The 12,929-nt window shown below is 40.7% G+C and overlaps 2 protein-coding genes across 4 annotated transcripts in view; one reads left to right on the top strand and one right to left on the bottom strand.

The window, feature by feature from the left end:
- Nucleotides 1-9,422, bottom strand: part of RHOBTB3 (Rho related BTB domain containing 3) — a 65,219-nt gene extending 55,797 nt beyond the window's left edge. The window contains 3 exon segments of one of the 2 annotated variants that reach the window (NM_001260883.1): nucleotides 3,646-3,832; nucleotides 8,651-8,876; nucleotides 9,053-9,422. In NM_001260883.1, the coding sequence (NP_001247812.1) occupies nucleotides 3,646-3,832; nucleotides 8,651-8,876; nucleotides 9,053-9,054 (415 nt within the window). In that variant the 5' untranslated portion in view covers nucleotides 9,055-9,422. 2 annotated transcript variants of the gene reach the window in all.
- SPATA9 (spermatogenesis associated 9) overlaps nucleotides 8,657-12,929 on the top strand; it is a 68,534-nt gene continuing 64,261 nt past the window's right edge. The window contains exon 1 of one of the 2 annotated variants that reach the window (XM_078004996.1): nucleotides 8,657-8,794. The gene's annotated coding sequence lies outside the window, so the exon portion shown is untranslated. Of the gene's footprint in view, nucleotides 8,795-8,939; nucleotides 9,045-12,929 lie in introns of those variants that run through there. The other variant, XM_078004997.1, reaches the window with a different exon arrangement.

Raw genomic sequence — 12,929 nt, 5'->3', positions numbered from 1 at the left:
CTCTTTTCTTATGGATCCTTTCCAAGCCCCAGGAAGAACCTAAGCAATATATCTTCACATGGTCATATTCTTTTGTAAAATTTGCAAAATAAGATATTTAGTCAAGACTACTGTCTCCACTCCAAATCACTTCATCTTGTATCAGGCAGCTCTGGAGTAACTATGGGCATTTTGGGGATGCTGCTAAGGGGAATTTAACTTTAGGCTTAGTTAGCTATTTGTGGTTTATAGTCGCGTCCATGTATAGTTGAGTGATAACTATCCTAATACACGTATGACTTTCAGAAATGCTTCTGCCACCCACAGTGCACACTTATTTGGTGTTACGACAAGAATCCTGAGCTGAAATAGGAATACAACACAAACTCTGGTGCCCAGGACCAGAAAGATGTGGAAAGAGAAGAAACATGCCGAAAGAAAAACTGATTATCATTCTCTTCTCTCTATAGAAAATATCACAAAGTGGTTGTATTAGTCCGTTCTCATGCTGCTAGTAAAGACATACCAGAGACTGGGTAATTTATAAAGAAAAAGAGGTTTAACGGACTCATAGTTCCATATGGCTAGGGAGGTCTCATGATCATGGTGGAAAGTGAAGGAGGGGCAAAATCACATCTTACATGGCAGCAGGCAAAAGAGCATGAGCAGAACTGCCCTTTTATAAAACCATCAGATCTCACAAGACTTATTAACTATCACAAGAACAGCACGAGAAAAACCTGCTCCCATGATTCAACTACCTCCCACCAGGTCCCTCCCATGACATATAGGGATTATGACAATTCAGTGTGAGATTTGTGTGGGGACACAGCCATAACCTATCAGTGGTTATCATATGAAGAGATGACCAAAGACTATGGTCACCCAAAAAATATAAGGAAAGTTGAAGAAGTATCAGGCTGTTAAAAAGATGTGTTGCCAGATGTGATGGCTCATGCCTGTAACCCCAGCACTTTGGGAGGCTGAAGGGGGCAGATGGCAAAAAAATCGGCCAGGTGTGGTGGCATGTGCCTATAGTCCCTGCTACTCAGGAGGCTGAGGTGAGGGGATCATTCGAGCCCAGGAGGTCGAGGCTGCAGTGAGCTACGATCACGCCACTGCACTCCAGCCTGGGCAACAGAGCGAGACCCTATCTCAAAAATATATATATGTATTTAAAAATGTTTATAGTATTTAACAGCTTTTTTAGTTGTAATTTGCTGTGCTTTCACTTATCATTCTAAATATTTACTTTTGTACATGTATGTATCTGTTATTTTGTGGGTTTTTTTCCTTACAAAGGACCTCCCAAATTGTATAAGTTTGAGGCCCTACAAAATCTGAAACCATCCCTTAAAGAGACCAAAAAGAAGGCCACCATGACAAATAATTAAATGACCAAAATATGAAATCCAATGGAGATGAAGAGAAAGTAATGAGTTTGAGATTTATTTAAAATATAAAAGCAAAAGGGCTTCTTAATCAACTGGATATGGGGAATTGGGCTGCGTCTAGGATGATTCTTGTTTGGGTGAATGGATAGGATTGGCATCATTCACTAAGACAGAGAATTTGGCCAGAGGAAGATGATGTCTATGGAGATATGTGTCAGGAGTGAGACTAAAGCCAGAGAGACAGACTGAACAGTCATCAGTGTTTATACAGGAGAAGCCAGGGTAACAGATTAGCAGGTTAATGGTTTGGTTGAAGAGTAAGAACAGGTGAGGTCAAAGGATGGAACCCTGAGAAGCAATTCCACGATATGTTGGTGCCGCTGTGTGTGTGGGAGATGGGAGAAAGGTAAAGGAGACAGAGAGTTAGAAGAACCAGGAAAGAAACAGTAGCTTTATTAAATGGAGGGAGAAGTATGTTTCAATAATTTCAATGAGATAACTATTATTATCTCTTATCTCTTCAGTAAAAGATAATTGTTATTAAAGTGTATTAAATTTGGCTAACAAGGATATAAATGGTGTCTTAGTTCATTTTGTGCTGCTAAAATGGAACACCACAGACTGGGTAATTTCTAAAGAAAAAAAATTTATTTCTCACAGTTCTGGAGGCTGAGATGTCCAATATCAAGGTGCCAGCATCTGGTGAGGCCTTCCTGCAGCATCGTCCCATGGTGGAAGGCAGAAGTCCAAGAGAGCTCACAAGACAGAGGGCAGAAGGGGGCCAAACTCATCCTTTTATCAGGAGCCCACTCCCGTGATAATTAACCCACTCTAAAGATAATAGCATCAATCCATTTACGAGGGCAGAGTTCTCTTGCCCTAATTACCTCCTAAAGTCCCACTGCCCAACACTGTGTCCATCACATGAACTTGGGGGAACACATTCAGACCACAGCAACTGGCGACCCTGAGTGAGAACAAACTTGGTGCACTTGTGAAAGTCAGAGTCAGACTGTAGTGGACTGAAGAATGAATAGGAAATGGACTCGGGAAGTGTGGATACCTCTTTTATGAATCATGACCAGAAATAAAAAGAAAGATAAGGAACTAGAGAGGATATGGGGTCATGGGTGGGTCATGCCTGCCTTATTTGTATCTACTAATGCTAAATAGATACCCGCCCTCTGACCCAACAATCCCACTCCTGGGTAACCACCTAAGCATCCTCAAAAGAATGGATACATTATGGCATATTCATACAATGGAATAATATACAGTGATAAAAAGAACGAACTACAGATAAACACAACATGGACAAATCTCAAAAGTATTACGCCAACTGAAATTAGCCTGACCTAAGACACCACCACATACTGTATAATTTCATTGGTCTCAAGTTCAGAAATAGGTAAAACTAATCTATGTTGTTAGAAGTCAGAATAGCAGTTACCTCTGAGGAGGAGAGGTATTAACTGGGAAGAGCATGAGGGAGCCTTCTCAAGTGCTGCAAATGTTCCATGCCTTGATCTGTGTGGGTTGCCTGGCTGCATACATAGGTAAAAATGCATTTAGCTGCACTCTAAGATGACCAAATTTTATGTCCTTTACTTTGCAATATCTCAATTTCGAAGTTTTTACAATAATGTGTAAAAGTAAAAATTTTAAAATAGCTTTACTAAGGAAATTCCACTAAGAAGATCTGTAAAATACCACCAAATCAAACTGAATCCTGAGTTGGCCCAAAGGTATCTGACAATAATATGCACAGCAGTAATGGCTGAAGCAGCCCAAACCCAGTGAATCTACCAGTCATGGAATAAGCAATCCTTTCTCTTAGGCAGCACTATCACTGTTTCCAGCTCACTCATTATTATCTACCAAAAAATCCTGCTCCCAAGTCCACATTTTCATGTGAACAATCTATTCTTCCCAATTGGGTAGACCTTCAGATCATCAAAAAGAGTTTTCTAGGGCTCAGCATCAGCCTAATACCTCTCATATGTCAAAATAACACAATTGCTGACTTCCATCACTATTGTAGAAGAGCCATTTAGAAGACGGATTTGCACCCAGTGGAATCACAGCAGAAGTTCATAATCCTCTCCTTTGTTGCCTTTTTATTGTATCAAATGATGAGGTGATAGCAGCTGGCATTGAACCAAAGTCACTCCGGTTTTCAAAAACAAACCCTATTATTCATTAATAAAGTTAGCACTATTTAAAATATACAATATTTGCATGCTCATTATAAAAGAGAATATTAAATACTTACCATTTTGTCTGGTACCAACAGCAGCAATAATTACTGGAACTGAATTTAATGCTCTTTTTATCACTGGAATATAATTATCCTTTACTTCATGGAATGAAAACTTGTCATTAACGTTGTATTTGATCACAATGATGTCAGCGCCCCCAATTAGATTTCGAGAAGTGTACCAATCACTGTCAAATATGTCCTAAACCAAAATGCAAACAGCAATCTTTAGTCTACTTATCTTCCAATCAATGCTGAAATAATTTATGACATTAATTTTTGGAATTCCATAAAAAATTATTTTAAAATAAGTAACTACATAAAATTAAAAGTGTTGCAGTCTGCCAACCCTCTTTTTGAAAATGTTTACTTACTCATGTAGCCTGGACAATTACGTAATGGTTAAACAGGAGAACCTGAGAATTCTTGAGAGTCAGATGAAATAAGCAACCTCTTTCACTATTTGCACTTAAAAATAAGCCTTTTGTTTTAAAATTACACTATATTTTTATCACCTCATAAATTCAAAAGTGTAACATTATGGCATTAGATGGAAGAGCAACAGTATGAGTAACGAAGCGTCAAAGGTTTTCCTGTGACCCAGTTAGACACTGCAGGATTTTCAGTGTTTTGAACTGCAATACATTTTAAATTCTGTGAAGTTCCATATACTTTATTCGTATTTTCAAAACTCATGTATACTTTTCAACTTCATCCATCCTTTGGACAGTACTGTATATATAGAGTATGAATGTGGGGTGAGGGAGAAATTCCTTTATAAAAAAAGAAATACTGTGTATTACAAGGTGTTAACATGGTAAGGAATATATTTTCAATTCATGTATTTTGCTTACATAAATTAAAAATTCAGGATAAACCCTTCTAGTTCTGAAATATTTACTTTTGTGCTACAGCTAATAACATTTATATTTATTTAGAACTGGGGCCATAAGTAATTTACGACAAATACTATTCCTTAAAAATATAATGTTTTGATTTTTTTTTTTTTTTTTCCTTGGAGACAGGGTCTTACACTCTGTCACCCAGGATGGAGTTCAGTGACGTGATCTTGGCTCACTGCAGCCTCTGCCTCCCAGGTTCAAGCAATTCCTGTGCCTCAGCCTCCCGAGTAGCTGGGACTACAGATGTGCACCACCATTCCAGCTAATTTTTTGTACTTTAGCAGAGATGGGGGTTTCAACCATGATGCTCAGGCTGGTCTTGAACTTCTGAGCTCAGGCAATCTGCCCACTTCGATCTCCCAAAGTGGTAGGATTACAGGCATGAGCCACCACGCCTGGTCTGGGTTGATATTTTAAATATAATTTTTCAAAGTTTTTGTATGAATAGTGATGTAAGGAAAATATCTTTAGGTATCTTAATTCCACTACCAAATAAGTACAAGTAGTTTTCTTCTCACATTCTAGTTAACTATTAATCATTTGTCCTTTTATGTGGCCTTTGGTACATATTTCCAGGATGTAATAAAGCTAGATTAAGAAAATAGCTAGGTGTGACTAACGGGTCCAAAATCTGTTGAGCTAAGAAAGTCCAAACTTTGAAATAATGAATCTAAAGCAGGGTTAACAGTGTTTGAATCAGCCAACCAAGGTCTACGTGACAGAGCTTTTATCCTACAATGGAACATTCTGGAGGAGTTATCACACAGCAATGCCCTTCTGCAGAGAAAGCTTCTTCTCATCAGTGCCTCCCCCAGTTCCCCATACCCTCCCAGCCACTCATTTCTCACAAGTACACTCAGAGTAACAAGAACTGCAGAATTTTTTGTCATGAATACCCTATCAAAACTGGGATGCGTACAGTATCTTTGAAGGAAGGTAAAAGAACCAAAAAAAAAAAGGCAAACTATAAACAACAAAGGCAAGGCTTGAACTTAGTAGAGGGTGCAAGGGGGGGAGAAGGGAAGTGGGACACAGTGCAAGAAAATGGGAAAGCTTCCCAGCAGAACTCTTAAACTGCCAAATCCCAAACCACACAGACTATTCAGTTCCAAATGCATCTGTTATAGCATTCAAGTTCAAAGTATACAAGTATAACAGAGTGCATAAGTATAACAAGGAAGACAAACGAGATAAAAAGCTAAACAAAAGTGGGGCCAATATTAAGCAGCCATTTAACTCTGAGAGAATAAATCAAAAGTAGCTGCTTTTCGAATTCCAAATAGTTCAAAATTCCAGAGTTACTGGAGAAGTATCCGGGGATGAGGAGGACCTTTAAGGGAAAACGTTATGAAAAAATGGGTCTGGGCATCTTTAACTCTGTGGGATTGAGGATGTGAAGACTATAAATACTTTTATTTGTAATCCAAAGCAGAGCTTCAAACCCTGCAAAGAAAACTGTAAATCTATTAAACTACCTCACTGCTTTTTGTGGAATATTTTTAACAAATAGTAAAAGATATAGAAACGTGAAATGAAATAATAACGTACCACACCAAAAAAACAGATGGGAAAGAGAGAAAGACACACTAAATAATGTGCTATGTCTAATGAATCTGCAGCACATTTGTTTTAAAAGTTCCAAGCATTTAAGGCAAGGATCCAGGGTAAGGCTAAGGATCTACAGAAGAGAACTAGGGAAGAGAAAGACAGATATCTCATTTAAACTTCAAGGCAACAACAACACATCTCTTCTCAAACTATGTCAAAGAGAAAATACTCCAAAGATTTCCAGAATTATGAAGGAAATCAAATTCTCCTACCACTTGTAAATCAGTTCCAGGATTTCCTCTAGGGGGTTATGCAACACAAGGCTTGGAGCCACATTTGGAGAATTGAACTCATCTTTAAAAAAAAAATCTGAATTTCTACAGTGAAACTATTTTATTTTACTTGAATGTGGGGCTGCATGTATGAAGAATGAACATCGCTGCCCCAGTGTACTGGTACTGTAGTTGTATACATCTTGAATGACCTGCGAAAATCTTACTTTTGCTTAGTATTAATACAAGTGATACATAACTATACTAAAGTTATAACAAACACTTTATTTTTATATTAGCTACCACTTATAGAGCAGCTACTAAATGTCAGCCTCTATACTTAGAACGTGATGCGTGCTAGTTTCTCATTCACTTCTCAGCACAGCTCTAGGAGGCAGATTATTTTATAGATAGGGAAAATAAGGCTGAGAAGGTAAGTGATTTAACAAGGACACGCAGACCTGAAATGGCAATGTGAGAATCTGAAATCAGATCCTTTTGATATCAAAGGCTGTGCTTTATCTGCTCTATGTAATATTCTGATTCTGTAATATGTCAAATAACAGTTTATTAATGCAATCAGCTTTAGTATCTCTGATGGGCTTTACTTACCACCAAGTGAAGAAAAGCACCTTATAAAGAGCAACTCTAGAAATGGAATCTCATATCTGAAGATCATTATAGCCCAGCAAATTGTACCGGGTTACAAACTTGGTGCCTTAAATAGGGCCAGAGTCTAACCAAACAAAAAGTGATTAGCAAAATAAACCATAACAACCAGCATATGGGAAAAATCCGTACCATAGAGGCTTATTTTCTCCATTTGGAAGATTTCATTTTACTAGACAAAGTGTATGGGATCACAAGCATTGCTGTTTGCAAAATTAACAATATAAACAGGAAAATGTTAACAGCTCAAATTAAATATAGGGAAAGCAATCCTAACATCCTAATGTAGCTAATTTTATTTTCCCTACGTTTACTCTATTCACCAAACATTTGTTCAACTGCATGTTGAACCGTTATGTTTTTAGGCTGTAAGATCTTTCACGACGAAAGAGTCCAAGTAAAAGAAGTGTTTCATTTGCCTGCATAGACTCTGGTCAGTAAGCTCTCCATCACACTTCTTATGACCAGCGTCATCACTGTCATAACTAGGGGTTTAATAGCATCTCTTAACTGAAAAGGTCTGTTTTTTATTTTACCAAATTAACAAACTTTCTTCTTTAACTGAAAACTTAAACAAGCGAGTGATCTTCTTTCTGTTACATGGAATTTTGCATAAAAAATTTTTCCAAGTACACTCTACACATTTTTTAGAAAGGCATGATAGTTTCCTATAGCCCTGATTCAGTTTTTAAAATTGCTGTTTAAATGTGAAATCTCACACAATGACAATTCGTATTTTTTCAGGCACTAAACTTTCTTCTGTTATTAAATGTAAACTTAGCTGAAACATACGTAACTCCAATATCAGTAAAGAATCAGAGATTTTCAAATAAGACCAAAGGAAAACATTCAAACATAATGTTATTGTATACTGAAAATACTTATATGTGTCAGAAAGTAAATTCCTTTCTCCCTTAATCAAACACTCAAGAATCGGGCTACAATTTATCCACTTCACTACAATTTTGTTCAATTATTACAAATTTTAATTTTTTAAGTTTTCCAAGCAACATTAGTAATATTATTTCTGATTTATGAGTCACTAAGACAAATGGCTAATACATAAAGAGTATTTGCATTATTAAAATTAAAAGTTTTCAGAGATCAATTAATAGTGCTATAAATGAGTCATTTAAAATTAACTCCCAGTCCCTGTCTTTTCCTCTGCTTTCCAGAGGAACTATTTCTGAACTGTCCCAATGAAAAGTATTTTTGCCTGTGTTGAGCTTTGAGAAGGCTGTATTTTTAGAACACCAATATTACACTATCACCCATAGGGTAGGCATAAAAAAACACTGCTTTCTGCTGGTGAAACTTAGTGACCCCGTCCCTTGGAGTTGGCACATTCAACTGTCAGCTGCCTCCCAAGGGACAACCCACAGTCGTGAAGTGTACCAGTAAGTGCTCCACATTCCCACTGGGGCCTTCTATCTTCCTAAGAGTCTTCTCTGACGGGGCTGTGCCCTGCCCAGTGAAACAAAGGACCGAATATTTTCTCAAAAATGTTTAAAAATTTGACCCATGTAACGCGAACACTCCACACTCACGGAAGTGGGCAGAAGGGGGAGGGGGCAAAAAAGGAAAGAAAAGCTTCTTCAGCCTTGGCGTGGAGCAGCTGCTGTTCCTTACCCAGACGGGACAGTCGTGGACCACCAGTTTGACATTCCCAAACGCACTGGCCTGATACTCGGTGAACACTGGACGCGCGACCGTGCTGGCCGCGTTCAGCAACAAGCTGCTCTCGTCCCCCGAGACCAGAGGGCTTCTCCCCAGGTAAGTGCGGATGAGACCCGACGGCCGGTTGTCCTGGTGGAACGCGTCCCCCTCGTTCCCCAGCGCCACGATGTGGATGGACCTGCACGGACAGAGAGGGGGCGAGGGGAGAAGGGAAGCACGGTCAGCGCGCGGGTCTCTCCTCGGAACAGGAAGTGCGGGGGACAGCGCGCGGCTAGGATGGGCACCAGCCCCCGTCCCTGGGGCGCACGGCACGCGCTGGAGAGAGACAATGGCAGGACGGCGGCGCGTACGTACATGATCTCAAATCCAAGGGCAGGGCGGCGACTCGGAGAAAAGCAGCGGCTTACGGCCTCGCGGGGCCCCCGGGCGGCGAGTTCACCCGCAATCCGCTCATCCCCGGCCGCGTCCCTCTCGCGCGCCTCCACCGCGGCGGGGCCGACGCAGAGCGGGGCCGGGGCCGCGCCAGCCAGCAAGCGAGCCGGACACCAGGGTGGGCTAGCGGGCGGGGGGCAAGCTGCTGCTACTCAGAGACTGCCCGGGAACATCGCCGGGCGCGGGACCGCCGCGCAGCCCCGAGTGGACGCAGCTGACCGCAGTCCCCTCTCCGCCGCGCCTCCTCGGCTGGCAGCTATCGCCTCCTGCTGCTGCTGCTGCCGCTGCTCCTCCTCCTCCTCTAGGCAGAGAAGGGGGGTCGGGGAGATCGGGGCCTCCGCCCCCTCGGCGGACCGGGCGAAGCACGTGCCGGCCCCGGGGGTCGGGCGGACACAGGGAACGCGCTCCCCGCCGAGGCCCCGGAGCTCCCGCGGCAGCGGCCGGACACAAAGGAGTGGCCCGCGCGGGGCGCCGCGGAATATAAATTAATAAATACAACGCCCCAGCCCGAGAGCTCCCGACCGCCAATCCGCCTGCAGCAAGTTTGTTCAACTCGCAAGGCCGTAACCAGAGCCAGGAAAGGGGGGTGGGGCGATGGGGCCCCCGCTCACTCCGGACTGGAAAAAGGAGGTTAGGGAAGCTAGGGATTCCAGCACGAGTGCCGCCCCAGCAACCCGATTTTCCCCCCTCTTGGCTTTGACCGAAAGTGCTTTACCACGGCTGCCGCTTTGTCATTTGTCAACATGCGCTACTGCTGTTTTCTAAAATCATACTTGTGAGAAAAAATAAAGACAACATTCATGCCACTGCAGAAAGGGTTCTTTGTTCGCACACCAATTAATTTGCTAATGTCGCCTTGGGGGGATTATTTACTATTTCGAGCTTTATTTAGCGTATTTTAGCGAAAACTTCAGGATTTTAAATGCTGGGATTTTTAGTGTGATCGTTTTTAAAGGAAGTTATGTATGGGGGTTTAATGTGTTGGTGAGTTAAATGCTAGTTTACTTGGAGATTTTTCTGTACACATTATGGACACATATTTAATAATAGCTCCGCAGACCAACTGAAAACATAATCATGTAAATGCAAAGATACTTTAGATTCTTTCATAATAATGCACTGAAGTAAAGGCTATGAATATCCCTAGCGTGCTTCAAACTACCTCAATACAAACGAACACTGGGATCCACTTACACCAAAATGGGCCAGGGATTACTCTGGGGTTAGACTCCTCCATACAGTATTAAAATTCTAACCAGTACCTTACTCCGTCTTAAAAAGAGTTCTTGCTTATCCTTTTATCTATTTATTTTTCCCTTCTGTAAAATTGGACTGTTTCTTTTCTCAACTGAGCTATTTTGAGGGTATGAAAGAAGGGGTATTGAGTAGGGTAGTAAAAAACTAGGGTAACAGCTTTTTATTATGGGCCCTTATTGCTCGGTTGAAAGTAGTTTAGTAGTTTCTCGTGCTCAGAGAAGATATAATAGCAGACATTCTTTATGTGGTCACTAATTTTTTTAAATCTAATTTCCCTTTGCATTTTCTGATTTCTCTTTTAGTCTCTAGAACCTAAACCATCCTTAAAAATTCCAGCATTCAGGATCACTTTTTCTCTTGGGTTAATGGAAAATATATTTTCTCATCAGTCTCTTCCAGAAACCCATAAGTCAAAAACAAAGACACTAGAATGGATGAATGGATAAAGAAAATGTGGTATACACATGTAATGGACGATTAGCCTTTAAAAAAGCAGAAAATTCCTTCATAAACTACAACATGGATGAACCTTGAGGACCTTGTGCTACGTGGAATCAGCCAGTTGCAAATCACAAAAAGTGATTCCATTTATAGGAGGTATCTAAAGTAGTCAAACTCTTAGAAACAGAAAGTAGAATAATGGTTACCAGGGGCTGGGGAGAGGGGAAAAGGGGTCGTTGTTCAACAGGTATAGTGTTTCAGGTTTGCAGGAAGAAAAAGATACAGATATCTGTTGCATGAGGTGCATCCGTAGTTCATACTATACTGAACTATAGGACTGAACACTAGAACATTATTAACTAAACACTAGAACATGTACTGAACACTAGAACATGATTAACGTGGTAAATATTGTTATATTTTATGACAATATAAAAATATTAATACAAAAATGAAACAAAAAAAGACACCAAAGTTGCTGACAACTGGGAAGTGTCAGAAAGGGGGAAAGTATTCATTTTTTCCTTCGTTACTGAATATGTGAGCCAAGCCTGTGCTGGGTAGGCATGGGAGATCCCAAGATACATAAGACTTGGTCATTGACCTTAAGAAGCTAAGGCAATTTGTTACCAGAAAGGGGTCCCAATCCCGACTCCAAAAGAGAGTTCTTGGACCTCCAGTGAGGAATTCAGGGAGTCCATAAAGTGAAAGCAAGTTGATTAAGAAAATAAAGGAATAAAATAATGGCTACTCCATAGGCAGAGCAGTGTCATAGGCTGCTCAGCTGAGTATACTTATAGTTATTTCTTGATTATATGCTAAACAAGGGGTGGATTATTCATGAATTTTTCCGGAAAGGGTGGGCAATTCCCAGAACTGAGAGTTCCTCCGCTTTTTAGACCATATAGGGTAACTTCCTGATGTTGCCATGACATTTGTAAACTGTCATTGTGCTGGTGGAGTGTCTTTTAGCATGCTAGCGCATTATAATTAACATATAATGAGCAGTGAGGTTGACCAGAGGTCCCTGTCACCACCATCTTGGTTTTGGTGGGTTTTGGCCGGCTTCTTTACCGCATTCTGTTTTATCAGCAAGGTCTTTGTGACCTGTATCTTCTGCTGAGCTTCTATCTCATCCTGTGGCTAAGAATGCCTAACCTTCTAGGAATGTAGCCCAGTAGGTTTCAGCCTTGGTGTACCCAGCCCCTACTCAAGATGGAGTTGCTCTGGTTCAAACGCCTCTGACATATTAATTAGTTTGTGAATATTAGCACACTTAATCCTTTTGAAAACATTCTAGTTCCTTAAGTGATTAGGCAGTCAGTAAAAGAGATAGGTACAAAGTAAAAGATAAGTTCAGTGAATGTTAGGAAGAGATCTGTGCTTTCTGTGTCAGACAGAAGTTCATAAAGGAAGTAAACATTGTCTTAGGTCTTAAAAGATTAAGAGTTTGTTAGCTTTGGAGGAAGAGGAGGTTAGAAGGGAAGGAGTATTTGAAAGATCTGGACAGACATCACATGCAAAGGTATAAAAAAATGGAAGATCATGACTCGTCCTAGGAACAGCAAGAGATGAAGTTAGTGCTAGCATGAAGATTTCTATATTAAAGCAGGCAGAAAAAAGAGTGGTGGAGGCTTCCCAAGAGATTTCTGGAGTCATACCTGGTGATACTCAAGCTACAAATTGAGTATCTGGTACAAAGCCTGGCTACATACTCACCAAACCTGTTTTCTCTTCCAAGACAGCTAAATGACATTTCTCAAATTTTGTGCATATAGGTAGAGCTACATGATTAGTTCTCATCAACGGAATATGATCCCTGCAGTAGAGAAGTGTGTCTCTCCATTCTCTTTTATCTTCCTGTCTCAACCACATGAAGTCAGGTCAACCTTGAAGCCAGGTGTTTGAAGCTATTGGGACTGCAGTGTGGAACCAGTCCTTGAATGACTAGTTAGAGCAGAGCTTCCTCACAGCATGCATTGTACTGTGATTTGAGTGATAAATAGATCTTCAGTGAGTTGAGCCAGACATTTTGAGGTCAATTATTACAGCAGCAAGTGTTATTTATCTTGGCTAAAAGAATATCACAGATGGTCCATTT

This window comes from Macaca mulatta, chromosome 6, assembly GCF_049350105.2.
Source record: "Macaca mulatta isolate MMU2019108-1 chromosome 6, T2T-MMU8v2.0, whole genome shotgun sequence".
Classification (NCBI taxonomy): domain Eukaryota; kingdom Metazoa; phylum Chordata; class Mammalia; order Primates; family Cercopithecidae; genus Macaca; species Macaca mulatta.
The sequence above is the reverse complement of the archived record's forward strand: the minus strand, read 5'-3'. Positions and strand labels throughout refer to the sequence as shown.